Source organism: Anomalospiza imberbis, chromosome 14 (assembly GCF_031753505.1).
Source record: "Anomalospiza imberbis isolate Cuckoo-Finch-1a 21T00152 chromosome 14, ASM3175350v1, whole genome shotgun sequence".
Taxonomy (NCBI): Eukaryota; Metazoa; Chordata; class Aves; order Passeriformes; family Viduidae; genus Anomalospiza; species Anomalospiza imberbis.
The window spans coordinates 13,481,193-13,509,150 of NC_089694.1; the positions used below are offsets into that span (position 1 = coordinate 13,481,193).

At 40.8% G+C, this 27,958-nt stretch overlaps 1 protein-coding gene across 5 annotated transcripts in view; it reads right to left on the minus strand.

Annotated features, from left to right (window-relative positions):
• Positions 1–27,958, minus strand: part of AFF2 (ALF transcription elongation factor 2) — a 350,681-nt gene that overhangs the window by 306,769 nt on the left and 15,954 nt on the right. For 4 of the 5 annotated variants that reach the window (XM_068204985.1, XM_068204986.1, XM_068204989.1 and 1 more), the window contains exon 1: positions 18,246–18,538. The exons of the other annotated variant lie outside the window; for it this stretch is intronic. In XM_068204985.1, the coding sequence (XP_068061086.1) occupies positions 18,246–18,292 (47 nt within the window). In that variant the 5' untranslated portion in view covers positions 18,293–18,538. Of the gene's footprint in view, positions 1–18,245; positions 18,539–27,958 lie in introns of those variants that run through there. 5 annotated transcript variants of the gene reach the window in all.

Genomic DNA, 27,958 nt, shown 5'->3' on the forward strand with positions numbered 1-27,958 from the left:
TTCTTCCTGTGATGGACTTCAGACTGGGAGACCTGCACCCTCCAACTCTTGGCTGCACCCATAAACTACACTTTAAGCCCTGTCGAGATCCTGTTGTAGATCTGGGTCTTCCAGATATACAGTTATCCATGTTTCTATTTCCTATCTCACAAAGCTGTCAACCAAAAAAGGCTGATGGAGACACTTCCCGTCACAGGGCCTGCTGACACCCCTGTTCATCGGGCTGCCAACTGAGGCATGACTGCAGCTACTTTTACTCTGATGTGGTGTAACGTACAGTTACTACAAATACAGCCCCTTTCCAAAACCCAGTTTTTTATAAACTGCGCACCTGTGCAAGTTCAGAACAGCAAATCTGGGGACTCCATGGCAAGCAGCCCTGACTCCCAGACTCAATTTGAGTATCACACTCAAATATCACTGACTGAAACTACAGCCACATACAGCACCTTTCTCTTTGTCTATGTGTTTATTTTACACTAATCACTAAAACATCACAGCAGAAAGTGTTATGTTATCTCTGTATCCATCTCAATATCTATAATTACTTTCTCTTTTGTAAAAACTAGGACAGGGAGTTGTAGCCCTCAAAGATTACAGATACCCATCTTCCTAAGCCTGACTAAGCCTAAACACACAACAATTATAAGATGGTAAACAGCAGTAATTGTACACTAAATGTCTTTTTAAAGAGCCAAATGTGCACTTAAAGTTTAACTCCCACTCACTGCTGCTCTAGAACAAACAGTAAATTAGTGAATACAAAACTTAAAAAAAAAAAAAAAAAAAAAAGCCCTGAGCCCTGCAGCATGTTCCTCAGACAGGAACTAATTCTATTTTTCTATTTCCCCACCTCTTTTTTTAAACCTTTGTAGACATAATGCAGGATAGTTTCAAAAAAGCACTGCCTGCAGTAAAAGTATGTGATGATCTTGCAATCCAAACTGAAGTGTGATAATTACCCTGCATTAATGGAGAAGGGGATGCACAGAGAAATAAACAACCTTCACCCTGCAAAGAAGTGCAGCTGTATTCTAATTTATCAACAGTCAATTTATTACCTTATGTACTTTCAGACTGGGGGTTTTTATTTGCACCTGTATGTCTCAGTAAAGTGCAGCTAGTTTCATGACCATTACAAGCAGTTAAGGCTTCCTCTTTTCACTGGAACAGGTGGTGTGCACAGGGCAGAAAATCACTCAGCTACTTTTATCCCATGTGCATCAAAACCAACTCTGAGGTTTCACTCCAGCCCCTTTCTCAGTGACATTACAGAGACCTAAGACACTGCACAAGTCTCATGATACATTTGCCTTTTCTGGATTGGTTGGAGATTGCTTTGGGAGTGTTTTGGGAAGGAGAATAGCAAGAATGAATACAGAAGTCAGTCCCTAGAAGCATGACTGAGATGACAGTGTACAAGTACAGGAATAAGGGATTCCCTGCCTTCCAGACCTGAGCACAGAGGAAGAACCTTATTCTGCCAGAGGTACTTGATAGGCAGAGGACACCAGTTTCCAGAGCTGTTTGCCTTACCCATAAACATGTGTAGGGAGAAGGAGCAAAAATAATTAAAAAAATCTTACAAAGTAATAAAATGTAGCTGTGAAATTATAAAAGCTGATTGTTCTTGCAGCATGTTACTGTGTGACAGCTCTCCTGACAATTAAAATGAAGAGGTTGTATGCACTAATGGCAATGTCTATGGTATACATAAAATATACTCTAAATATTCCAGCATTCCCAAGAATGTCTGTGATATTTGTTGCTAAGAGGTATCATGTTTACTTCTTCCATGTCCATTTTCATGTCTCCACTTATAATACTGAGCACTTAATGAAGAAATTCCCTCCTCACAAGTAAAAGAAAAACATTTTAATACTGATACAGTTTTGCTTGGACACATGAAAACTATTTGAAAGGTCTTTATGTATCTTCACAATTACAGGGCCTTAGAGGGTCTCAAAAGCCAAGTGTATACTCCAGTGTCCATTTTGCAAACACTTAGACTGAGGCAGACAGAGGTCATCTGACTAAAAGGTTCTACCCAAAGCAGGGCACCCTCTAACTGGAACTCCACATCTACCCTACCCTATTACACTGGTTGGTGCTGCTATTTATTTCCCAACATTTAATACTGTAATAATGTCAGGAGATAACAGGCCACATTGCTCTGTGCCATGCAAATATGACAAATGGCTACAGAGGGATTCCACTGCAGTACAAAAACTGTAAGAACTAACTGTCCTCACGTAAAGCATCACAGGACAGGGGAGAAAGGCAGAAGATATTCTGAAAACTGAGTTTTTCTGTTTTAGGAGTCAAACTTGAGCATTTGAAGCCTCCCTAAAATTAGAGGGTTAGATTATTTATTTTGTTTTGAAGCACACCGTCACTTTGAATATAGCAGTTAAGCAAATCAGCACCTGTCAAGTCTACTGAACTACTCTCTATTTAACCAAAATTTACATTTACTTCAGTCAATTAATATAAGCCTTATCAGGTTCATGATAATTAGCACATTTACTAAGAGAAGTAACAGCAGTAGAAATGGTGTCAAAGAAGAGCTTTGTTGTAGTTGGGTCTCACCAGAGACTCCTATCTGAGCTCACCTATCGCCAAGGCGACCCACTTATTCTGCTTTTAAACCAGACAAATTACTGTGACAAGAAGCAGGCTTAGGGTAACTTCCATTCACAGATCACTTTAAGTACTTTACAGGTCATGTGCTATTAAACTACTTACTTTATCAATTTCTTTTGGCTTATCCAAGGCTAAACTGTTTTAATTGGAGGGGGACTTATTTTGTATTTTGTTTTGCTTTCTTTTTTTTGATTATTCTTCCCTTCCTGTTTTATTTTTACCATGAATAGTTGAGGGCTGTTGGACCAAAAATAATTTTAATCCACAAGGAAAAAAAAAACCACAACTTTTGCTTTCCTTTGCTTCACATATATTGCTGAAGTGTACTTTAGCACAGGCAGACTTCTTTACACAAGTATCATTGGAGCAATCAATAAGACCACTTTTTGGTAACCTGTTTTAAAGGTAGCCCTTTAATGGCAATTAATGGACAGGTACAATTTAGACTTTTCACACAGAAGATGCCCTCTTGCCTGCCATTCCAGAACTTTAAGAATTAACAAGAATTGTCAAATTCCACATTGTTGTTTGTACACATACACACTTTTTTGTGACTCTCTTGAATTGCAGGGTCATAAGGGTATCATTTACAGTGCAAAGTAGTGTTTTAAGAAAATAGTTACTCAAAGTATAATTGCTGGGTTTTTTTCCCCCAGCTTGAACTGATAATTTTCCTTTTCTCTTAAACTCATAACCATGAAGCCACATCATTAGTCCAAATTATTCTGAGAATAAGTCTAAAAGTTAATATACTTTGACAAAATTAGCCACTGCTTTAACAATAAAGGGAGCATTGTGCTATCCTTCACTTATCACTGTTCTTAAATATTTGATATTAGATAAGACCTGAAGAAAAATGAAATCCATAAATTGCACTGTGGCATATTCTACAGGCAGGCAAGAGACTTTAAAGAAGGTGAGACAGTGCTATAAACCAAAAGTCAAATCAGAAACGGAACCTTCATTTTAGATTCCCGGGCTTTTTAACGTTCAAGATAGACTGCAAACATTAGTTTAACATTCCCTTTTTTTGTGACAGTATCTACAGAAGCAGAGACAATTTAATACAAGCTGAGTTGAACCATAGTGAAGGTGTTTCCAGGCTATGTTTTTAAGAACATATTTGAAAGACTGGCAGAACAATCCAGTGCTCTGGTATTTTCACAAATTCAAAACAATGAGATACTTAAGACTCTATTCACACACAAAAAAAAAAAAAAAAAACCAGAAAAAAGAAAAAATGGAGGGGGAAAATGGAGACTTAAATGTCTCTAAGTGGAAGAAACATTTCCCATTTCAACTTTAGCACTTTACTACTGACATACAATGAAAAAAGTACTTGTATATAACCCAGCCATGTCAGCGGCAAAATGAATCTCCAGGCTGTGCAATGATCTAAGAAAATCTGAACAGGCATATGGGAACAGCTCATTTTGCAAGACCTCCGAAACCAACCTACTGATAAACACCGGAGGGTGCCTGACTGCCTGAATACTCACATGCTTATTTGTTGTTATTCTTATTCATTACTGAGTCATTATTATTATTTAAGTGCCGACAATGCACTTGTGAACCAGAACAGATGCAAAATATCCTGTGCTAATGAGAAAATCAAAGCCTTTCTCATATTAGCAATTTCATATTATAGGATCTCTTTATTTTTGCCAATAAAGCACAAAAGTAATTAATACAGCAATATTTTCTTATTGTTCATGAGTAAAGCAAGTAAAACTGCTCAGATTCTGCTTTGGCTCTCACCCCTACCAGCACAAAATACAAAAAATACTATTGAAGAATTTCTATTAAGATAGCTGCCAAATAAAATACAACAAAAATCTCTCATAAAAAGCTGTTCTCTGTTTATTCAGAGATACAGTCAGTACTCCTCACTGAAAATGAACAGTGTGACACTGCTCTTTCATATTTAAATACTTAAGCTGTGTCTTATTGCTGTAACCATATCACAGGATAGGTTTTTAACTGAAGGCTAGAAGGTGACACTAGTCCTCAGTGTACTACCAAACTGTGGGCCCATTCCTGAATAACAATTAGAACAATACATAACCAGCACACACTTTTCACCCCCAAAATTAGGTTGCTATATACATGAGGAATCTGACAAATACTTCCATTTAAATATCTGTGCACACAGAAGGTGTCGGGTTTGGATATTCTCTGATAGCAGTAATGGATGTGGGTGCTGCCATGTCCAGCTCCAGGATGACACCCCCAGCAGTCCAGGTTTGATGTGAAAGAGGGCGGCTGGGGAAGGCTCCCTGCAAAGTCAACCTCCCCCAGTGCTGCTGGAGCTGTGTCTGCTTCTCACGACCACAAGGTTTTAAAGCAAGGTCACAGATCTAGAACTGCTTCATCTCCCTGCAGCAGAGGATACTTTAATTTAGCTGAGGAAGTTTCCATTTGGGTACAGTGTCCTGTACCTTGTCCTCAGCAAACCAACATGTGCACACAGAGATGTGGCCCCAGAAACTCTCCACCTCAGGAAACATTACTGCCCTTTTGAGGACCATTCTGCATCATGGGAATGCATATGACCAAATCACTTTTGTGAGAAGTAAAGGGTTTTTCCCCCTCAATTTCAGTAAGGAACATGATTTAAGCACAAAATGACTCAGCTATGACTGCAGGGCTCAGCAGTGAGCCCAGCACTGCTGCAGAGACACTGGCCAATGCTGAGCAGAGCTAAGCCCTGCTGTCACTTCTCCTAAAACAAAGCATGAAGAACAATATGCGAGTCTTATAGTCTTGTTCCAGTAGCTTGCTGGAGTCAGAGACAGGCCCAGTCCTGTGCTGGGAGTCAAATGGGTATAGTTCTGTGTAAACTCTTAGGCAGCCCAAGCCCACACAAGCCCCCTTCCCACCCCAGTGCTCCCACTGTGTCTGCAACTAAAGCTTGCAGGAGGATCCCTGACCTAGAGAGAAGCCTGATCACAAGTTTTATATCAAAACACTCCTACCAAATCAAAGTATGTGGGCAAAGCAGCCAAGATTTAAAGAGCCATTTAAACTAAAACATGTATCAACAAATGAAAATGTGAATGAAGTTTTGTCCTCAGAAGGGAAAACAGATCCTCAGAAGCTGCCTTGACTAAAAAGACAACTGAAAGAGCTGGATAGTACCTTCAACACCAGAATCCAAGACAACCTCATGTTCAGAGGACCAAGTCTGGCCCTAAATACTTAATAGGATTAAATAAAAATGGCAAGATCTTTACATACAAATAAGAAAATATCTATGGAAGGATCTACTGATACTAGTTTTTGAAGGTCGACGTGGAAACAACTGCTAGGTATAACAGCAGCATCCTGTCAGTAGATGACACACACACAAATTTCAATAAAAGGAATAAATTACACAAACAATAAATAAACCTTCCAGCAACAGTGGAAAAAAAATGCCTAAATTTGTAACTTCCCATTAAATACTAAATTAATAAAATCAACAACAATGCATCTGAACTAGAAGAGTGTTTTTAAAAGCAGTGGAAGTGTGACAGATGAATGACAGTTGATCACAAGTGACAATTCACATTGAAGTCCAGAGGAATGCTCAGCCTTCACGTCCTCTTAAATCAGCCTTTAGTTAACACCCGCTCATCGTTCAGCGCGCACTCGGTGCCCACTGACACAGGCACACCCACAGTCAGGGGCTGGGGGTACTCCAGTACTTGCTGAACTCTGACACACACACACACGTGGCCATGCTGCTACAAGCCACCACTTTCAGATTTTTGACAGTCACCCTTTGCCCACATCCCCATTTGTTCCTGGCTGGGTATGCTCTTGGCCAGAACCTTCATAGCCCCTGGCATTATCCCTCCAGAGCTGTGATGCATTCTTAACCACAACTCTGAGAACACACTGACATTATAATATACAAACATGTACGGAAGATATACACACTCAGACACACCAGGGGATAAAACAGACTGGGAGGAAACGAGGAACTTTATGTTACTGTCTTTTCTAATGAGATAGAAAGTGGCAGATGTAAAGATTTCATTCAACCGACAATCTCTTTTATGATATGAATAAACTACTAAAACAGATTTAATCCTTTATAAAATCAGATTATAAGAAGCAGACAAAATCACGAGTTTCTTCAATACGCCATCTTATCCAGTGTGACTAATGCATTATTTGTATGAAGTTAAAGTGGCGCGTTAGAAAGCTATGTAATAAATCAAATGCTCTACTTTATGTAATCTTAACAGACAGATCCCATTAGGATTCTACTGTGCATAGCTGTTGGTTAAAATCATTGACCAGTATCCTTATAAATTAATCAACTGAGGTAATGCTGGTTTGGCTGTCATCATTTATTCCTAATCCACATTTAGAATTCAATTCAACTTTTCAAGCCCTTTAGAACAGGTTTATCAATTCTCTCACCCTTGCATCAGACATCAACCTAACCACTAATTGTTTACAAAAGACCCAGTACAATGGAACAGTATCTTTTTTTGTTCCTTTTCTTTCCACAGATACCAGAGCACATATAGACACTGCGTTATAATTAGTTAGAAAGATATTAAATCTTGACCAAACACTCTAGCCTGCCTCAATTTTTTGATGAGACCTTTTATCATTGAAGTTGAATTTGCAGGCAGATTGTGTGAGTTTACACAAGCAAGAATCATTACAAAATCTAAAATAACCCTGATCTGGTTGAAAGGCAGCTAACAGAATATTTTTGGTTATAGATATATAGGAGGAAAAAAGCCTCCTAGATATCAGGTTATTTGTGAAGCTCTAATGTGTTTTCAAACATATGACTTCTGTGTTATGTCTGTGTATTTTATGCCATTTCTAGTCATGTTTGTTGGATGTCTGCATGTCACGTGCTGCAAGATTCATGAGCAGTCTACAACCAGGCAAAATTCTCACACAACAGCTTGTCTTGGGTAATGGGGAAAGAAACAGCAGAGAGAAGTGACAGGGAAGTGTATTATTTATTATCCTGATGAGGATAACACCTAGTCATGGTCTACGATCCATACATGCTCACTGTCCTGCTGACAGAGCTATGATTCTGAATGAGAATGAAACACAGGTGTTTCCCTACACAAATACCAAAACTCTCTTCAATTATAGTCCCTTATCTATGATCCCTCCATGGGCCCACTAAAAAAGAGTCAGTTTGGGCAAAGGCTCTTTAAAGAGAGAAGGAAGAATGAGCAGTAACAAAAACATTGCAACAGATTGCATAATATTTCTGGAGCTCTACCACAGAGTAGGTAAAGGTCATCTGCTCCCAGAATGAAATGAGAAAGAAAGGGAAGCTGTGGCTAGTGTATGGTCTAGAGTTTACTAAATCAATGAAAAACTTCAACCAGCTGCAGTGGCCTCCAGCTCAGCCCTCTAGTGCAAATTTACTGGCCCACAGACAACTATCAAAGCCACAAAGACAATGCTACCAAGCATGTACAACACTAATCATCTCCCTAATTGCCTAAAAATGATACACAGAATTTCAACAAAATTCAATCCCTTCTTCAAAGGCACATTGTTAATTTCATAACCAAATTCCACCAACATAGCCTATTAAAACACTATATGAAAATACCCTCTTACTTTTCAGGGACATAAAAATAAAGACCATTAACTGTTTTTCCTGCCTGTTTTCCCTTGAACCTTGAAAGAAAGGACCTTAGAATAAAATTTTGCCCTGCATTCTTTTTTTGTCCAATCACAAGGATGTACTTTTCCTCGTGCTTGCTGAACGCAACACAGTAATTTGTATCCCCAAGTGGTATAAATAGAAAATATGCTCAGTCTAATAACATATGTGAAGAAAACTCATGCCCAGGGTTAACCAACAAAGCAGCAGCGATCTGCTAGAAACAAAGGCAGCTGGCTCAAAGAGCAACAATGCTTCTGAAAAACCGTGGATGTACTATTCAGTGAACCATCCAAGAGATGACGTTTTCTTATGCTACAGCTGCATATACAAAGCTTTGCTGTAAGATCTGGTAAATGACAAGTCCTCTGGAGTAACAAGATGGTTCTGTCTCCAAAACGTCCGTGGCCTTCCTGTCTAGCTATACTAGCAGGGCAAATTGCATACAGTATACGCACTATAAATAAATTCTGCCCTTCAGAAGAGTTCTTTGCTTTGATTATCTTCTCTTGCACTGCCCAAATCCCACCATTTCTCTTTACAGGCTTGCCTTCCCCCTGCTAATATATCTGCCTAGGTTTCTGTCTTCCTCTATCACTGCAAACATTCATAAACATTAAGGGACTTAACCTCATCACACCTCCATGGAATAGGAAAATATACCCATCAGACTTAGCAAGCAGTGAAGTGGAACTCAGCTGTATTCCCGACCAACGATAAGTCCTTCTGCAAGTCACTTCACTCTTCCCATTCCCCAATGTCTAAGGGGGGTGATGACAATGACTTCTCTGAAAATCTAACAGTAAAAATTGGAGACATTACACTTCTCACTTCACAAAAAGAGGTAAAGCAGAGACAAATCATTATTGGTTGAAGGGTCTGTGGCTAGAAATATCATCCCATTTTTCTAAACATGTGTCTGATATCATCAGCACAAATGTTGCATCCAACACTAGGATCTCTGTGCATCAGCTATGACACAGACAATCAATACCGTTTGCTTTTCTTGTAGGTAACACTGTTCAAGCAAGCCAGTGGATGACTATACAGCTAGAGTGAAGTTCAGAGTAGAGAAAATGTCAAAAGCAGCTCCCAGCTGACACCCAGGAAGATGAAAAAGTGAGCAGAAAGACCAGATAAAGGTAACTACACAGCTGGCCCTTCTCTCTCATGCTTTGCACCGGAAAAAAAAAAAAAAAAAAAAAAAAAAAAAGGCAAATCACCACAGAAGTAAATACTATTGCCTCACTTTTGACAGATACCAAGTGACTTTCCAAAGGCAGTAAAGTAGCTAGTCACAGTACCAGTGAGAGAATCCATGGTCTGTTCCTAAAAATATAAATTCACCTTGATTTCACAAACTTAAAAATGACAACAACCCTTTCCAGTATTACCAAATAAAAGCAATGCAACTTAGTTCCTTCTCCAAGCAACCACTAGCCCACAGCCACTGGCTAATGCCTCAATTCCTTCACCTTCCCCTCTTCAAAGGCTTGGTGAAGACAAATGGGCTTTCCAATGTGCAACCAAGCAGAAAGCCATGAAAATCAAAAGGCTGCTTTTTGAGTAAATATGAGCTCCGAAGCCATTGTCCTATCCCACAGAGGAGATCTACGAAAATGCTTACTATAGCATATGCACAGTATTCTTTACAGCTCTGCCTCCCTGCTGACCACCAGCCCCAGGGCTCAGTCCACTTCCCAATACAATTGGCTTCACCACACCCACTGACTTGTATTGGAACTCTTTCAGGGACCCTAACTAATGAGTTTTTAAACACTTGTAGACAGAGAAGATAATTCCTCATCATTATTCTTCATAGGAAACACCAGGAAGAATGTCACTCCATTGTTCTACAGGAAAGAAACTGGAAGAAAAATCACCCCCACATTCAAAAGAGCAGCCCGAAGTTTTCTTACATGAACTGGCTGCCCCCCAACCTATGGGGGTCTCACCTGAGAGTTCAGGACAGGGACCTAAAGCATGTGCTCTGAAAACCTCTTCTGAAAACATCTCTTACTCTGGCATCTCTGCAGACTAAAAGGTCTATAACCAACAGACATATAATGCTCCAAGACAGTATTCTCAAATACAAGCGTGGCTACTGACAGCAGCACAGAAACAGACTCACCTAAACACCATATTACTGCAGGATCTCAGTTTCCCTCATGACATGAGACTGAAATAAATAGGAATGGGAGACCTTAATAATAGTTTATATTTAAAGCTTTGCATTTGCTTTCTCTACTGACAGTTGTGTGTTCTTTTTCCTCACAAGAGAAATCTTGACCTAAACCAATAATAAAAGAAAAAAAGAACAAGAAGACATACATAACATACTGTTACCCTCAGACATAAAAACATTTTAAATTAAAAACATTCCATTATGAAGCTACTGCCTCAGCACAGATCATAAGCCACCAAGGACTGCTCTGCTTTTACCCAGTGTCACTTTCAGATGTCTGTCATTTTGCAGGATGCAGATACTATCACCCATCAAAAGAGCATACACTTGGATGTCCAAGAAAACTTTTGAGCTACAATTGAATCCTGCCAACAGTCCATGTAAATAAAGCTCCAAATGGAAAAAGCACTAGTCTCAGTAGTAAGGCTTCTGCAGGTTTGAGCCCCAGGCACTGGCAATGTAGAGCTACAGAATTTACTCATTCCACAACATCATGTACACCCACAGCATACAAAAATAGCTATTATAATACTTGTCAAAGGAACAACTCGGTGATTTTTAACTTGGTGCTCTATCTTGTTTTCTTCTTTGCTGGTTGCTAATACCCCACCCCTATAACTACATATAATTATGAGTGGGCTATTCATGTCTTACTATAACTGGCAGCACCATGAAGCATGTGAGTCAGGAATCTCAACTGCTGACTACAGCTCCTCACTAAACAAGTCTTACACACCACACATAGTAAATGGCATTCCCTATTCTCTGCTCCACCTACAAGGAAAATCAGCTTCCAGTTGTGGTATCATCTCCAACTCTCCTTAAAACACACCATCCCAAATTCCATGAAATAAGGACTCAATTATAAGCTCCAGCAAAAAGACACAGATCAACAGCTGAGGTCACAAGGAAAAAAATATTTCAAGTGAGAGTTTTCTTCTCTCAATGGCTTAATTTGAATACATTAATAAAATGTTATTAAAACATTATATACAGTTTTATTAAAGAAACTACAGACCAGACCTTTGCTTAAAAGTCATAACAATTTATGTCGTTGATCTGCTATGTACACGTTGAGAAATAGTCTCTTCATGATAAAACACTTTGTAACAGCTGGGAAGTTAACTGCAGGAAGTTTTGGGTTATTCCTTTACCTCAGCTCTCTTGCTCCACATTACTTTTTCAACACTATGAGCCCAACCTTGTAAACCCATCAAACTGACTGCACTCAATAGCAGTCCTGTTGAAATTTAAGAGCAATATACAATTTTTATAAAGTTTCTTTGAGACTGGACTCCAGTATAGTGTATTTGAAAACAAGCCCTCAAGCTCATTCCCCCACAATTTCCTCACAAATAAAGATTTAACATCATATGCCCTTAGTGAGAAACTTTGGTCAAACAACTGTCTCATTAGAAGTTATTCAAGATGGAGCTTAAAAGCTCCTGACACATACACTGCCATTCTTCCTCTCATTTTTTTAATCTCTACAGTTGTCCATTAGTCAGGAGTAATGTACCTTCTGACCTCTGACCAAAGCTATTAGAACAATTTAAACAAATATTTTGGTTACAAAGCATCAACACAGAACATTCAGTAACAATAAAGGGATGAAAGAGCTGTCTTTTAGAGTCACTGTTGTGACTTCCTGACCATGTTATATTATGGAAGGTTATACTAACTTGACATCTTACTTGATTTACTATCTTCTTTTTCAATGCTTAAGAAAAAATTTGCAACATTGCAAAACCCAGAATTGTGGCACATTTTCAGATTTTAGTGTTAATAGTTGTGTGATGGCTTTAGAAAATCCATTCTGCTAACTGCAATCAAGAGAAAAGATTCAAGCTTTCCCCTCCATTTTTCTTTTTTTTTTCCCATAAAAGAAAGGCAGTAAATTTGAATTGGACAGGTTCAGAATTGGGCTCTGAGGAGTTTTTCCACATGCATAGTATTAGGCATGCGCACAGTGCCTTGCTGATCCTGCTCATTAGAGAGCTGCTCCACATTTAAAGAAGTCTGCCTTTTGGCCAAAATGGGCAAATCAAGGGCCCTCTCAAGTCAACTGAGAGCACTTTCACTGGAATCACTGGCCATTGCTGGAGGAATACATGGGTTCTTTATGGTATTTATTGACTATATACATTTAACAAACATTCAGGAACCAAATCCTTCGAGTCCTTGACACAAAATTTATTTCATTACCTCAAACTAAAGGCACAGGGAAAATACAGGATAGGGTCTATCTTTTTAGAAGCTTATTCTCAACTCTTCATGAGTTTAAGGCATAAAATGCTTTCTAAAATCCCTCTAGATTTTTTTTTAATGAGATTTAATATTTGCATTCTTTCTGACTGCCCGGTTATTGGTGAAATCATGTAAAGCTACTGTAGATTTCAGGGAAATAGATGGGTATTGTACAGGCAAAAATAACATCTGCTTTCATTACCAAATACATCAAAAACTGGGGTTTAGTCATTAGTAAAACACATTGAGCATTTTGGGAGTGATCAAGAACCCAGTTTAGTAAAACTTAACTTGAAATCAGAGTTGTTTTAATAGGGTCTCTCATGTGCTTAAAACTACATACCTGTCTATGGGCTCTGCTAAATTAAGGCCCACATGCTTTTTCTAAGTTTCGTGCAAATTTTTTCCCATCTCACCATGTTGGGCATTTTTCTTTATCTACATAAAAACAGAATTTGGGCCTCGTAATACAAAAAGCATCACAACACCCCTTCCACAATGCTGGAGCGTATTGTCTCAGCCCTAAGAAGCATAAAAAGAGCAGCAGTGTCCATCCATTTTCTCAAAGATCATTTAGTATATTTAAGTTAATACTTTACAGAATGTCACACTTTCCACTCTAAATTATTTAGAAAATTCAAGGTGCAGAAGCACTCTTGTCAAACAAAAGGAGTAATTTTGCTTTACTGAAGGGCTTGCATCATAATACCATCTTTTACTAAGGAAGAAAACCCCAAACAATGTAATTGGCATTCATGCAACAAACTGCTTAAATGCTCTCAAGTTCTGCCTGGCTTCAGAATAGCTGAACGTACCTGAAGTACCTACTCTCCATCCCAATTTGTATATTTTAAAAGGCATTAAATTATTGAATGAATCATTAGGAAAACAATTCAAATGATGTTAAACTGATAGTAATTTTGCCTCACAGGATAGATGTGAACTTAATGTTTGCAAACAGCCAAATTCTTTCAAGATTTACACTCCATGAAGTTCAATATCAGCCAGGGAAGAATTACTAAATCAGGATGCACTTCAAGTACAGGTTTTGGCCCAAGACTATTTTTGGTCTTCTTCAGCTGCTTGTTTTGACAGCATCTAATCCCCCTCACACACCCACCAGTAGCCATACAATCTATCCATTTACACTTTCAAAGCAAATTGAAAATGAAACATTCTCAAATAATTACTCATGGATGTCTGCAATATAAACCCAAAAAGTAACTGCAATTCAAATGTAATATTTCTTAGGGTAAAGAAAGGGGCAGGAGAAAAATCTTACAGAAATCCATTCAAATGTGACTTTTTCCTACACTAATGCTCTCACCATCACCCCATAAAAATTAAAATAAAAAAGTAAAAATTAAATCTAACTCCCAAAGAGCTTATCTACTCTATTTCACACATTCCTATCAGTAACATAGCACAGCTTCCACGTTTAGAAGACTTTTCATTTAGTGAGTTATTAAACTCCCTGGTGAAAGAACAGTAACTGAGAAGGTCTTCTTCAGAGGCACAAGGCAGAGAGGGAAGCAGGAAGGTGGGTGAAGAGGGGGAAATAGCCAGGGCTGGAACTGAAACAGTTCACCTTTGTCTGGAGAGCAGGATCACCCCCTCCAGGTTGAGGACTATGCTGAAACAGTGTGCTGCTGTGGCATGCAGTGTGTTTCTCCATTCACACAGGAGAGGAACCTGGCCCACAGATGGCCTGTTCTCAGCTTTGTCAGCCACAAACAGACCTTTGAACTTTCTATTTATATAACAGTTTAGTGAGTTTAAGCCTCTTCCTGTATAACTGGCAGTTTGCTGGTTTTGCTGTAATTAGGCTACTTGTGATACATAATATAAAAGAAAAAAAACAAGAGGCTTGTTTCTCTGCAGGAAGAAGTCTTCCTCCTTGCAACCACACAGCTAAGACGACACTGTTACCTGTTCATCTTATTTTACCTTGCCAGGTTTTGATTTACTTACCTCAATATGCATTTTTGTGCTAAGTATTTTCTCAATTTCTACTTTTTTAAAGACTGGAAGACTTAAAAATATTAATACCTATGACAATCAATATAATATAAACCAAGATTTTTTTTCTGCTTTTGTTTGTGCTAGTGAGGAGTATATATTCCAGGGTGGTTGGGTCTTTGTTGGGTTTTGTTGCTTCCCAGCTGCTGATTAATGACACCACCTTACTCCGTAAGCAGGTTCAAATCTAGCCACATGGTCCCAGGCCACAGCAAGATTTCATTTACTTGGTTACCACAGACAAGCATGGAAAGTGATTTAAAAGATGAAATTTGATTTTTAACAGCAAGTGGTCCCCTTGGTGCACACAGGCATTCAAGCTTTTCATTATATCCATCTCCCTTTCTTTCACCCTCATAGAATGGCTCATATTAAATGGAAGCCCAGGTGAGCACTTCTTATTCATCCAGGAATCATAGCAGACTTCAGCTTTGGCCCATTCATCTCATCCCGAGTTTACATTTACCTAAATTGTTTTGGGTATTTTTCAGTTTTTTTCAAGTCTGGCAAAACATCAACAAGGATATTTGTGGCCTCATTTAACACAATTTATCCCAGTGTTAACAAAAACCCCCACACCAACTCTCAGCTACCTTCCTAATCACATTCTCAACAAAGGGTCAATGAAACATTTCATTCTTGTACTACGGTGATCTCTCCTAATATGGGAAACTAAAGGGCTGATTCTGCAGTTTGTATCATCAAGACAAAGCACCCACTAATCATCCAGAAGGCCAGGTGAGAATTTCAGCACATGTGCAGTGGCACTGCATGCTGTAACAATCACAGCTCTTGACAAAATATGTTTCAAGAAGTGACACAAAAATGTACCTCCACTGGAGGTGGGGGGAAATTAACTGTATTTTCCCCATCAATGAGCAACTTTCACAAAGTCATTTCCTGGTATAAAGGCAAGGCAAAGAAAGTTTACCTTTACATCTTTTCATCAGATTAAAAAAAAATCTGCTCAAGCTATAAATATTTTTTTTAAATATATTTCTCAGGCTAACGATGTTTCTGTTGTACTTTGCATACAGATAATACAAACACCCACACACACAGTAGGCCCGAGCTTGCCTTCTTGGTGATTGCAGCACAGATTAGGAGAAGTTTTGGGTTTGCAAGGAATGCAGAAGAGGGTCCCTAATTGCCTTATAAATGCTTGTGAAACACGTTTTACAAAGGCCAGCTCACAGGCAGAAGGAGGGCAGCTTCAAAATAAGAAGCAGCAATTCACACATCATGTTATACGTACTTATTTGCAAATATTACAAAGCAAGCACACCACATTGGATACACAGACAAAATTAATAAATCTTGATGGATGTGCATGCATATTCCTGGGTGTGTGGCAATGATGTATGTATAACACATTACATACATACACGTGTTTGTGGACACAGGAGCTGAATTTAACTCTCTAAGCTATGCAACTACTTGTCAGAGACAAAAATATTTACATGTATAATAAAATACATGTCACAATTGTGTAGACATGTAGATTATGTACCCACATCTTATATATGCACTTACACATATTAATTGGATTGCTAAAAGCTAAATGCAACTTGATCTCTGCAGTGTGTGAACGCCTGTGCCACATAGTTTGAGCAGACATCAAACTGTTTGAAACAGTCAAAGTAAAAATGTACTCTCCTCGTGAACCCTAAAACCACTAAAAACAATACATTTCATAGTACAAATAACAGCAAATAGAATTTTAGAATGAGAGTCAATATATTCATATTTTATGGAAAAACCGAAGCACGAGAGTTCCCTTCTTTCTGATGCACATCTCTAAATCCACATAAAATCACAGTCAAATGAAAGTAAGTTATTAGGCAAACATTAAAACTCAATACCTATAAATGCTCAGTATTTGAACTACACCCCCATATTGGGTTGTTACAGCTTCTATTAAATTAATGTTACCCACATTATAAATTAGGCAAATTGTATGCAAATATTATTTGAGTGGTAATACAGTGGTTATCAGTTGTCTGCAAAATAAATTAGTGTAGCAGAGTAAAGATAGCGTAGTAGAAGCATAATATTTAATTGAGCACTAATTTTATTGTGATTATTACTTTTAAATAACAACAGCATGATTATTAAAAAGATGTAATACAATGGATTATGCGGAGCTGATAAAACATGCACATGATCCAAAACGCCTGCTTACAGATTAATATTGATATAGTGTAATTTATGGTTGTGAGGATTTACTCCCAATTGCTGTAAAATGGAATGTGACAGGTATTTGGTTCTGATTACTATGGATTTGCAAGTATAGCTGTTAGACCGTGTTTGGCAAAATGATAGTTATTAACAAGATATATTACCTTTTTTTTTAGACATACCTTTATATTACCAACAAAGTAAAGTAAACCCTCTTTAAAACACGAGGTCCAAATGCACATACATACACGCATATAATCTGTGTGGCATTTAGAGATCAGGATCACAAAATACAGTATTTTAGTCTCTTTCTTCCTTGGCAAACTGCACTCCAGCCTAAAAGCATTTAACAAAGCAGCACCCAACCTCTGAATTTCCCCATGCATAGTTAAGGAATTATATTCGCTAAATTGAAAAGTAAAGAAAGAGCCAATAAAACCAGCCAAAGAATAAGCATAATCTCATTAACCAACCACAGAAGTGACTAAATACCTACCCAAATTCTAACTTTCCCAGCTACTTATCACCCATCCAAAATTCCTCAACATCCACTTTGATAACAAGTTTACAATGCACTTAAACAGATGCACCGACCTTTTTAAGGTGTGCACCTATTTACAGAGGAATATAAGCCTATATTTCCACTCTTGAAATAAATGGAAGAAAAGGAAAATGAGACAGAGACGGGCAGGAAAAAAAGACCTGTTATAATATCACAGGTACTGATCTTCCCACTTCCAAAACTAACTTCAATAACGCTTCATCTAGAATAGGAAACCAGCAAAACCAGCAACAGAAGCCCCCACACCGATCAGAGCTACAGCCGAACTGTGCCACACAGCGAAACTACAGTTGCGGTTCTCCCCGTGAAAGGAACATTGTCAGTGACAGCAGTAAACACAACATTAGCAAAGCCGCGATCCCGGGGAACATCGCCGCCCCTGCTCGGGAGGGGGCTGCCACCGCTGATCGCAGCCGGCACCCGGCACCTCTCGGCGCTGCCCTGCGGGCCAACTTCGCCCCCCGCCGCCGCGCTCCGAGCGCTGCTCCCCAGCCGGGGCCGGCGGCGCGGCCGCGGAGCGTGGCTGGAGCCGGCCGGCACCGGCTGCCCCGGCCGGCCCCGCTGCCCGCGGGCGCAGCGCGGACCCGCTCCCCGCTGGCACCGGGTGCTGCGCCCCTCAACAAAGGCTACGGCACCGGGGGAGCGAACAGGGAAGGGTAGGAAGGAGGCAGCTGGAAGAAGGAGAGGGGTGGAGAGACGGGGAGGGGAGGTGGTGCGGGGGGGGGAGAAACCAAAACCAAAAAAAAAAAACCCACCACCCGAAAAAAACCTACCACTGCTGCTCTAAGTCCCAGTCCCTGAAAAAGTCGAATAGGTCCATAACGATGTGGTGGGGAGACTCAGAGAAGTGGTGCCCCCTCCCCGCCCCGCAGAGCCGAGCCGAGCCGAGCCGGCGCGGCTATTGCTGGCCGGCCCGCATGGGCAGCGGCGCCGCGGGGAGCGGCGGCCGCCGCGGGGCCGCGCGGAGCCGCCCGGGGTGGCGGAGCGCCGCCGCCGCCGCCAGCAGCGCGGCGCGGCTGTGCCCGGCTGGGAGAGGCAGCACAGCGGCGGCGGCGGCCCGGCGCACACACACACAGACGGGCGGGCAGGCTGCCTCGCACACCGCGAGGGGAGGAGCCGGGGCGGCCCGAAGCCGCGGCATGGAGCCGCCGCGGCAGCACCGCCGGGATCCGGCGGAGCCGCGAGCCCCCGCCGGGAGCGCGGGGAAGTTTAGCTGGAAGGAGGAACTGCGGGGATGCGGGGAGCGGCGCGGCTTCGAGCCTGCGGGAGACCTAGAGAGGGCTGGCTGGGGTCGGAGAGGGGGAGAGGGAAGGGAGAATAGGGGAGAGAATTAAAGAGGAAAAAAAAAAAATTAAAAAAAGCCACACACACAAAACCAGGCACCTATAATACTATCATTTAATTGCCAAAGCCAGCTCCTGCTGGCTGTGTGGACAAACTTGCCTGCACAGACATGGCAAGGCCACAGCTCCGGGTCAGCTGCGCTGGGAGATGCAGGATGGCAGGCAAGGGTCAGAGCAGAGTCAGGCTCGGGCAGCCCAGGAAGGCTGGATGAAAAAGGCCCTCGTGAGGTCTGGATCCAGGGGAGCACCCCACTCTCCCACTGGGACGATGACACTTCCCACTTGCCCTGTGATGGGCAGTGGCACAGCTCACCTACGGGCATTACTCGGGACATTGGTCAGGGGTATCCCAGAGCCCCCTACAGAACCCACCCCACTCCCCCACCAATCCCAGGGAGAAGCTAAACACAAATCCCAGGCTGCCCCTACACATAAGCAAAAAGGGGCCCACTGCTTCCTCCATCCCCTAAATGAAATTATTCTCTACCCAGATTCACACTTTCATATCTGGATTGCCTTAACAGTAACCAATATCTTATGACTTTTCACATCCATTTTATACTTATAATACTTCAAATATGTATACCCACTGAGCAAACAAGTGCATACATTGGTTTTGCAAAGAAAGACAAGCCATCTTGTCTTTAGACAAGCCATCTAAAGCCATCTTCATTTTTACTCCAGAAAGCCACCTTCAGTTTTACTCCAGTCTTCCACAGAACCAATCACTTCCTGAACATCTCTGCATGCCAGCAAGTCTTGAGGACTTGATGAAGTTTGAAATGGCCCTTATTTTGGTGAGGTCCTGTCTCCACAGCTGTGTCCCAGCCCCAGGAGACTCAACACAGCTGGTCACAGCAGCCAGTTCTGCCACCACAGACAAGGCTCCAGTGAACCCTCTGGCAGAAACATCAGGTGCACACAGCATTTCCTTTCTTGCATCTGTTTTCACCACTGACACAAACACACTACTCTGGCCCTAAAGCTTTAAAATATCATGAGTTGGGCCCCTCTCTCCACTTATTTTAGCATCATTGTTGGTTTTAAAGGCCCCATTCAAAATCCTAATTTGTGGCCAACAGTTTAGACCAACATGGGAGGTGGAGTCAAATTTTCAAAATTTCACATTTCTCCAGACACAGGTACAGAGAGTTTTTTTTTAACAAACAATTACTATTAATAAAGCTAAAAGTCTAGTCTGTCACCTAATCACTTACATTCAATATCTTGCCTATTTTCAGTACATTGAACTTCAACCATTAAACTCAAACAATTTACTAAAAGCACTGGGACTCACAAAAGGTGGCAGTCCTGCTTTCTGTTTTCTCAGAGGGTCTTTTGGCTGCCAGCTGGTCACCCTTGCACCCAAGCAGTCTGCAAGAGACTAAGGGTTCTTACCCAATAGAAAGAAAAATCACTTCCCAGGTATAAGCACCTTCACTTTCTTAAAGCAAACCCTTGCCAATTTTTCAGAAACTAGCAAAAGATACACAGAACGGATCCTGAAAAGGCTTTCAGAACTCATTCCAGCTAAGGAGTAGGAGATCCTGCATCACCAAGCAAATCTGCTGTCCCCATGACGTGCCATAGCAGAGGTAATGGATCTTCTCCTCAGAAGCTGCATGTTTGGTACCCGGCGCTCCCCAGGCACCCTCTGCCCTCAGGTCTGTGACAAAGTTTGTGAATGAAGCAACTTTTTACTGTCAGTTTCAAATCGCTTTTTGCAGTCAGTTTCAAACCCTCAAGGATGCACTTGAGTGTCACCACTGGGGACACCCAGAACATGCTCCTCTGGAGCCCTGTGCTGGACACACTTCTGTTACCACAGGGGTGGAGGGACAGTGCTGTGCCCAGCCCTCTCCCCAGGGACACAGCAGCCACGCTTGGCTACACATGACCTGGACACACAGCAGTGGAGCACGAGCTGGCCCGCTCACCGAGGCCTGGCCTACAGGAGCGAAGGGCTGCGGGGACATGTTGGGGTGTAGCCGCTCCCCCAGTGCCCGGCTGCTGGCACGGAGACCCAGCACCCTCGACAAGGCCCCAGCGCAGGGGCAAACGCAAGCATGAGGCTGTCCCAGCTCCGGCTCCACACAGCAAAGGGTTCATTTACCCGAACTGCCAGGAATAGAAAATTCAGCTGCCCTCAGCGTGACCTCTTCTACAGTTATAGTGGGAAATACAACTGCGGTTCCCAGCACCTGCAACAGCTCAGAACGGGGATAATAAGATCAGCAAGGCCTCCTGGCCCTGTGCACTGCGGCCCCGCAGCCTGGTACAAAGGGGAATGCTGGCTCAGCACGGGTCAGGCTCTGCTTTTGCCGAGCAGGCTGCAGGCGGGAGCCCTGCTGCCATCCCACCAGCCCTGCCCTGTGCCAGCCGCCCTGCCCGGCCTGCTCGACAAGCCCAGAGCCAGCTTCCTGGCGAGATGCTCCTCGTGGGTGGCTTGGGTGGTTGTCTCCATTTAGGGTTGGAGGAGGAGTCCTGCCTCCTGCCTGAGCGTCCCTCTGATGAAGGCACAAATGCCTAGACCCCTCTGGTGGCTGCTGTGGCCAGGGCGTGGGTGGACTCACAACTGAAAACACTGTGCAGCTATTGGAGCTGCTGGGCTTGCACCAAAACAGTCGAGCTTCCCACCTCCTTCATCAGGTTCAGCGGAAAACAGTGGAGAAGAGTTTGAAGCAGGGAAGGGACATTCTAGCCTCATCCTTTCTGTTTCAAACCTACCTACATCCCTTGATAATCTCTTTACCCAGAGTACTTTTGTAATCTGCATGCAAAGGAACATACAAAGGCAATGAGGAAAGTGTGAACTAGGAACAAGGGCCGGTGTGGTGCTCCAAAGGCCAGGGTGCAGCTGCCACCACCTGCCCCAGTGTCCCTGTTCCTGAAGGAGGAGAGATAAGACTGTCCACAGTGGGTCAGGTGAGACAGGCTGAGGCCAGTAGTCCACAGCCACAGAGGCACAAGTTAACTGAACTGCACCCCTTGTGAGACAGCACAGAAACCTTTTCTGCTGAGAACACTCCATTTTATCCTAAGAAAAGCTTATTTTCCCCCAAAACAAGAATAATGAAATCACAGTTTTCTATCCAGAAAATGTTAATGGAAAATTTGTGCCCAGCTATGAATACAGATTGGAGATATTTGGATTTCTGAGGAAAGGAAGGTCAAGTCATTTTCACAGTGTGAAAAATGAAGCTAACAGAGTTCATATTTCTCTGTGAAGCAATGATTGATTTTTCTTTCTGTGCCTCATTCATACAGCACTAAACATGTATAGAGAACAAACTTACACCTTAGATAAAGCACACAGATTACATTAATACATTGAAAATTAAGTTAATATTAGCATCTGTTTGAAGGTAGGCTCAAGAATATTTAGTTCAACTCTGTGAGAACAGGCAGGAGTTGGCATAAATCTTATGTATCCTAAAGCTGCCATATCACAAAAAAATCACCATTGAGATGTGCATACGTAAAGAAGGAACCCATCATGTTCTGCCTCTATGGCTAAATCTTCTCTTTGGAAGTACATAAGCATTTTAGTTACTTAAAGGATGTTGTTACTAATTTTAAAGTGTGTGTGTATGTATAGGCAATCTTTATTTTCCTACCATCTTAATTGTAATTATCAACTCCGCGCTGCCTGAGCAATTCATTTAACTGTGCAGAACTATTCTTATTAGAGTTGCTACTCCTATTTTATGAAACAAGATTAATTTAAAACAATAATCACTTCTAGAAATATATTGATAATGTATTCTTGCTGTAAGTAGTGGGAATGTTTTCATGTCCTGTTGAATAATCCTTCCTTCAGTAAGTTTCTCTAGACTCCTTTAAGAAACATGGCATTTTTGTTATAGTGGAGTTCATAATGACAAGCTCTTACATATCTTATGTTAGGATGTGTCCACAGCTACCTGCCAGGACACACTGAGTTTCATCACATTCTGATCCTATAAGGCTCACAGGGGATATTACAAGGTCCCACAGTGATTAGATGTGAATTGGCCATAGGGGTTTTCAACTCCCTGTTTTGGTACCTCTCTGTTTCTTGACCATGTGTCACCAAAAGCCCCAGGAATGCCATTCAGGTGGTGAGAAAATCCTCCCTGATACAGGTTACAAACTAATGCTTTCAAGAGATGCACATTGATAACTCAGCAGTCGTGCTAGAAGTGTTTTGGTGCTTAGCCTGAGACACTCTGTCACCCTAGCTGACCAAGGCACAGCTCCATTCGGTGTTTTGCCACTGTCAGAAAAATGAAGAGGAAAAAAGGCAACAGCAATAAGATTCCTATTTATTGCTGTCAAAGAGCACATTAGCCAGGCAGCTCTTAAAACACTGTCAGGATAGTCTGAACTTTCAAAACCAGACAAGACAGAGACTGTAGTCAAATGCTCCAATAAAGTAACTTCAGAAACAAGTAACCAAAAAGATCTACTGGAAAGCAGATGCAAATCAGCTGTGAAAAGCAAAAGGGAGAATTACAGAACTAGGAATTTGGAGGGCACCACTGGCCAAAAGTACAGAGGCTTTATGAGAAAAAAAAATCAAAACCAACTTGACTTCCAAGTAGACATTTCATTAATTACTTAGAATCATCACAGTTTGATCTTTCTCTGCCATCCATTCCCCATCCTTTTCCTTTTTTTCTTGTTTTGACGTTTATGACCAATGCTTTGTTTTGCAGGATTTAAAGCAGCTGGCAATCTTCTTCTAAGATTTAAGGAACAAAACTTTATGTCACGATTACCAACTGATTGCGAACAATGGGTCATAGGGAGTAGTTGAAGAGTTGGCCATGTGTTGCAATCCTTCCCTTTAACCAAACCAATTGCTTAGAGCTTTAGCATGGCTCTCACCATCTCCTAGCCTGGCACACAGAAACAATCCCTGTAGTAGCTTCAACCAATTACACAACCATATGTTCCCTATGAGTGGAACTAAAGGTCACACATAGTGTAAAACAAAACTATCAAACCAACTTTGAAACACAAACAGCCAGAAATATGAAGTGCACAAGCATGGTAAAAAGGCTTTTCACATCAAGTTTCCTTCTTTCTGCCATGTTGCTTTCAAAAGGCAGAAGCACTTTACAGCAATGATGTCTGTGCATAAGCTGCTGAAGTACTGTCTTGTCTTCAGTGATTTTTATGATGATATTCTTTAATGCACTTTACAGAAATGTAACACGAGGCAAAGCTTCATTTTTATGAAGGAAGCAAAAGGAATAATATATGGCACATAGCATTAGCATGGAGGTGGAATATCAGACAACAAAAGCTGATCTTGTTTCCTTTCTCTTTTCCCCCTTTCTTACTTATTCTGATAAGATCACTCTGTTATGTTCATCCTTTTAAACCTCAATTTTCTGGTCACCTTATGATAGGAAAATAAGACTTTCCTGTCTTCTATTAACATTACAACATGGTATCTCTAACAAACATATTCAGATCAGATCCTGTAGCTGTTCAGGGTTAACCATGAGGGACTAACATAATTCAAGAAACAACTGGGGTATTTGTCTAGATGTTTAATACCAAACAGAGGAACTTGATGATAAATACAAAACACTAAAAAGTGCAAATACTATCCACATATATAAAATAGTCCATGTGTACAGTGAAGAGGGCAGACAAAACTGAAAGTCATAGAGACTTTCCCCCCAAGAGGAAGTTGATAAATACATACTGTTTCTTTTGTAGTAAAAAAAAATTATGTCAAATTAATTGCAGGGTCCTTGTGTTTTTACAGATACATTCCCAGTGAAGGTACCTGCTGTTTTTGTTCACAAATTTGATAGATTTCACAGTATTTTTGGAACATTTTACAGGTGCTTTGGGGGCAGGCAGAGGGGAGGCAGTAGGCTTGAGTCAGTTGTGAGAAATACAGAAGTGTCAGCTTTCCATGGGGAGACACAGCCCATGGACACAGCATCTTCCAAATATTTTAGCCATTAATGGATAGATCCTATAGACATGTTACATTCTATTTTGCTATGATGTGACAACAGTTATGGTATAGAATATACCTTTAGGCTATCTGTCCACATATCCATTTGACAAACTCAAGCACTGCAGGACCATCAGTGGTTGTGGGTGTTCATACCCCGCCAGCTTCTTATAAGGAACAAAAGCTAGCTCTGACTTAGTAGACAAGAGCACAGAACTCCCCATTTTCACTCCTCCTAAGCCCTGGAGGACCTGGTGCAACTGGTACTCAATACAGAAATAGCATCAGGATTAGAGCATTTGAGATGGTCTATCAAAGGCCTTTGAGAGGTCTTGGAAAGGTTCTGCTAAGAACAGGGCAAGACCATTGCAGAAATTTCTTTTCATTCAAGAGATGAATGTCTGGCATATTTATTTCATAAAGTGAGAACCAGTATCCCAAACAAATAGCTAGAATGAGTATTATTCAGTCTTTTTCCTGGCAACCAGCTTAAACGACCATGTCTTGCTTTTCTGGGAAACCTGCCAGGTGAGCTTTGAAAGGATTGTAGTGCTGACGGCAGAGTCTGGAGGGCTCGTTCCATGCGCTAACCAGAGGTCTGCTAAAATAATCAGGAGGAGGAGGCAAGGCCTTCATCCTGCACAAGAGGAGAGGGCTGGAGCATAATGGCATTGCCGCAGGGAAACCAAGAAGGCTATTAAGCTTACTGGGGCATGGACTGTCTTTTACCATGTGTTTGCACAGCTCCAGCACTGAGGCACCCCAGAGTAAAGTCTTTAAAAGTGGTTAAATTACTTATGCTCTTAACATCTAGTTCCAAAAGTGAGTAGTATAACTTTCATTTACTCCCCTCATTGGGTCTGGGGTGCAATTCCACTCCCACTTGCCTTTTTTTTCCCTCATTCCTGAGAAAAAATTATTGCCTAGTCACTTACCTAGTTCATTTGTGACTCTGCTGCTTACAGTGACTGTGCCTCATGAAATTATCTCCACAGCTAGAAGGGGGGGGCAAAAAATGATGCTTTATCATTTTGTGATGTCACCACATTTACTGAAAATTAAATTTTGAGGAAAAAGGTGAATAGCCAAACAGAATTCTTAAATCAGAATTAACCCAAGGTACATAATAAAGAGCTGCCAAGTGAAAAATTTGCTACTGTGACTTACATAGTGAACTGATTTAAATGACCTAATTTAGAAAAATGCATTTTAGAATGTCATTCTGTCAGTGTGGAAAACTGGTGCTGTAAGAGTCAGTAATCATCTACCTTTTGATAGTATTAATGTGAATTTTCCTATTATGTAGTATAGATTATTAGCTGTTTCATCCCCAAGAAAAACACTGATATTGACAAAGGGAGAATTTAACTTTGAGTGGAAAAGCCATACTTGGCAAGGAGTTTAAAAGCAGAATAGTATTTATGTAAATATAATGAGATTATAGCTGATCTCCTTGACGTTATTCTTCCATCAAATGATGGAAACAGTAGAAACTTATCTGAACGATGCTAAAATAGCTAAATATTGAAAGGAAACCTTACAGCCAGCTACACTGAGGCAACACCTGAAAAGCCTATTGTCCACTCTGTTAGGAATACATAACTTTGTATATGGTGACTAAAATCAAGCAGAGTTTGTTACAGATAACAGTGCAAATCACCAAGGAGCAGCTGGTGGAAGAACTGACCTAAGTGATGACAGACCCTTATATTACTTGTTCACTCTGTTTGAAGACCCAGAAATAAAAACTGAGGCCAATGATGTATTTCTGTAATGCAGCTGAAACATGGTATTTATGAGTATACCATATTTATGTTTTTTAAAAGGTAGAAGAACAATATTGCACCACTACACCCAGTTACAAGAGCAAGTCACCAAGCCAATGGTCATACTTGCAAATTAGTTTCAGGCTCCTGGTAGACATAAAAAAAAAAACAAAAAAAAAACTCAATCAAGAGCAGAACTGCCAACTACCAGCATAAGGGTATTAAAAATAGAGAACAATATCTATCACTCCAGTTGCAACCTTAAAATTGCATAACACATCATTTTTGTGAGAAAAAAAAGTCGACCACAGACCAATGTAGTCAAGAGACTGATTATTTGACCGAGGAAAAAATTAGTATACTATGCATAGAGAGGTTTCTTTTTGGATTACAGTGACAAATGCTTCCTGATCTTTCTAAGACCTGCACACATTTGCTGATGGTTCATTCAACAGCCCTTGCAAGAGGCAAAGATTTTCTTAAGTAGGTGCTTGAAACTGCATTGGCATTTTTAGAGGAAAATCAAAACAGTTCCTTTGGTCCTGGTTTGTGAATGTAGTTTCAAGCATAAAAGTTTTAAAAATTAGGGTAGGAGCCTTTGGGAAGGCTGTACACAAAAGAGGCACAACACAGTAAGCAGATGTGAGTAACTAAACAAATTAAAGCATGCTTAGGTCAGGACAGCTGCTGTAGTTTTCTTCATCTTATTTTAAAAATCTTTATTTATTTTAGATATTTTTCCTGATAAAAGTACTTTATACCTTTCACATTTCCTATTAGTAGCAAAGCCACAAACTCCTGAGTACTACTGCCACTATGCAAGAAGAGTAATTTTAGAGGTCAGTTCAGGTCTTCAATTTCTGAAATCCAGTTTTATCACATACCTTTCCTGACAACTGGGCTCTATTTTCCTCTGTCACGATATAGAATTATTTGAACATATTTTAAAATTAGTTATGCTAACCTGTACTTGAAGAACAATCACAGTTTTAAATTATAGAAACCCATTAGAAGGAGCAAGTTGAAGCCATTGAATCCTTTATACAAGATTTTTGTAAAAATTTAAACATCATTTTGAGAAGCAGAAAACGTACCAGTCCAGTGATATCTGTCATTACTCATTTTTCATATGCTTGACATGATTATTCATTACTCAGAAGTGACATAGTTAAATGCTAACTCTTGCTAAAATATTGATCATAATATGTGGGGGCATATAATTTATCTGAATCAAGTGAAATATGTTTTCCTCAGCGAAATGATGAAAGCTTGTCTCATTACAGCATCATTTCTACTGAAGTTTCCACCATTAGTTAGTTTAATGACTCTGTGAACATTTTAATTGAGAAGATCCCTGGGTAAGTTGCTCATTCAAGACACATGGATGGGTTTAGATTTGAGAATGAGAGAAATGTGCA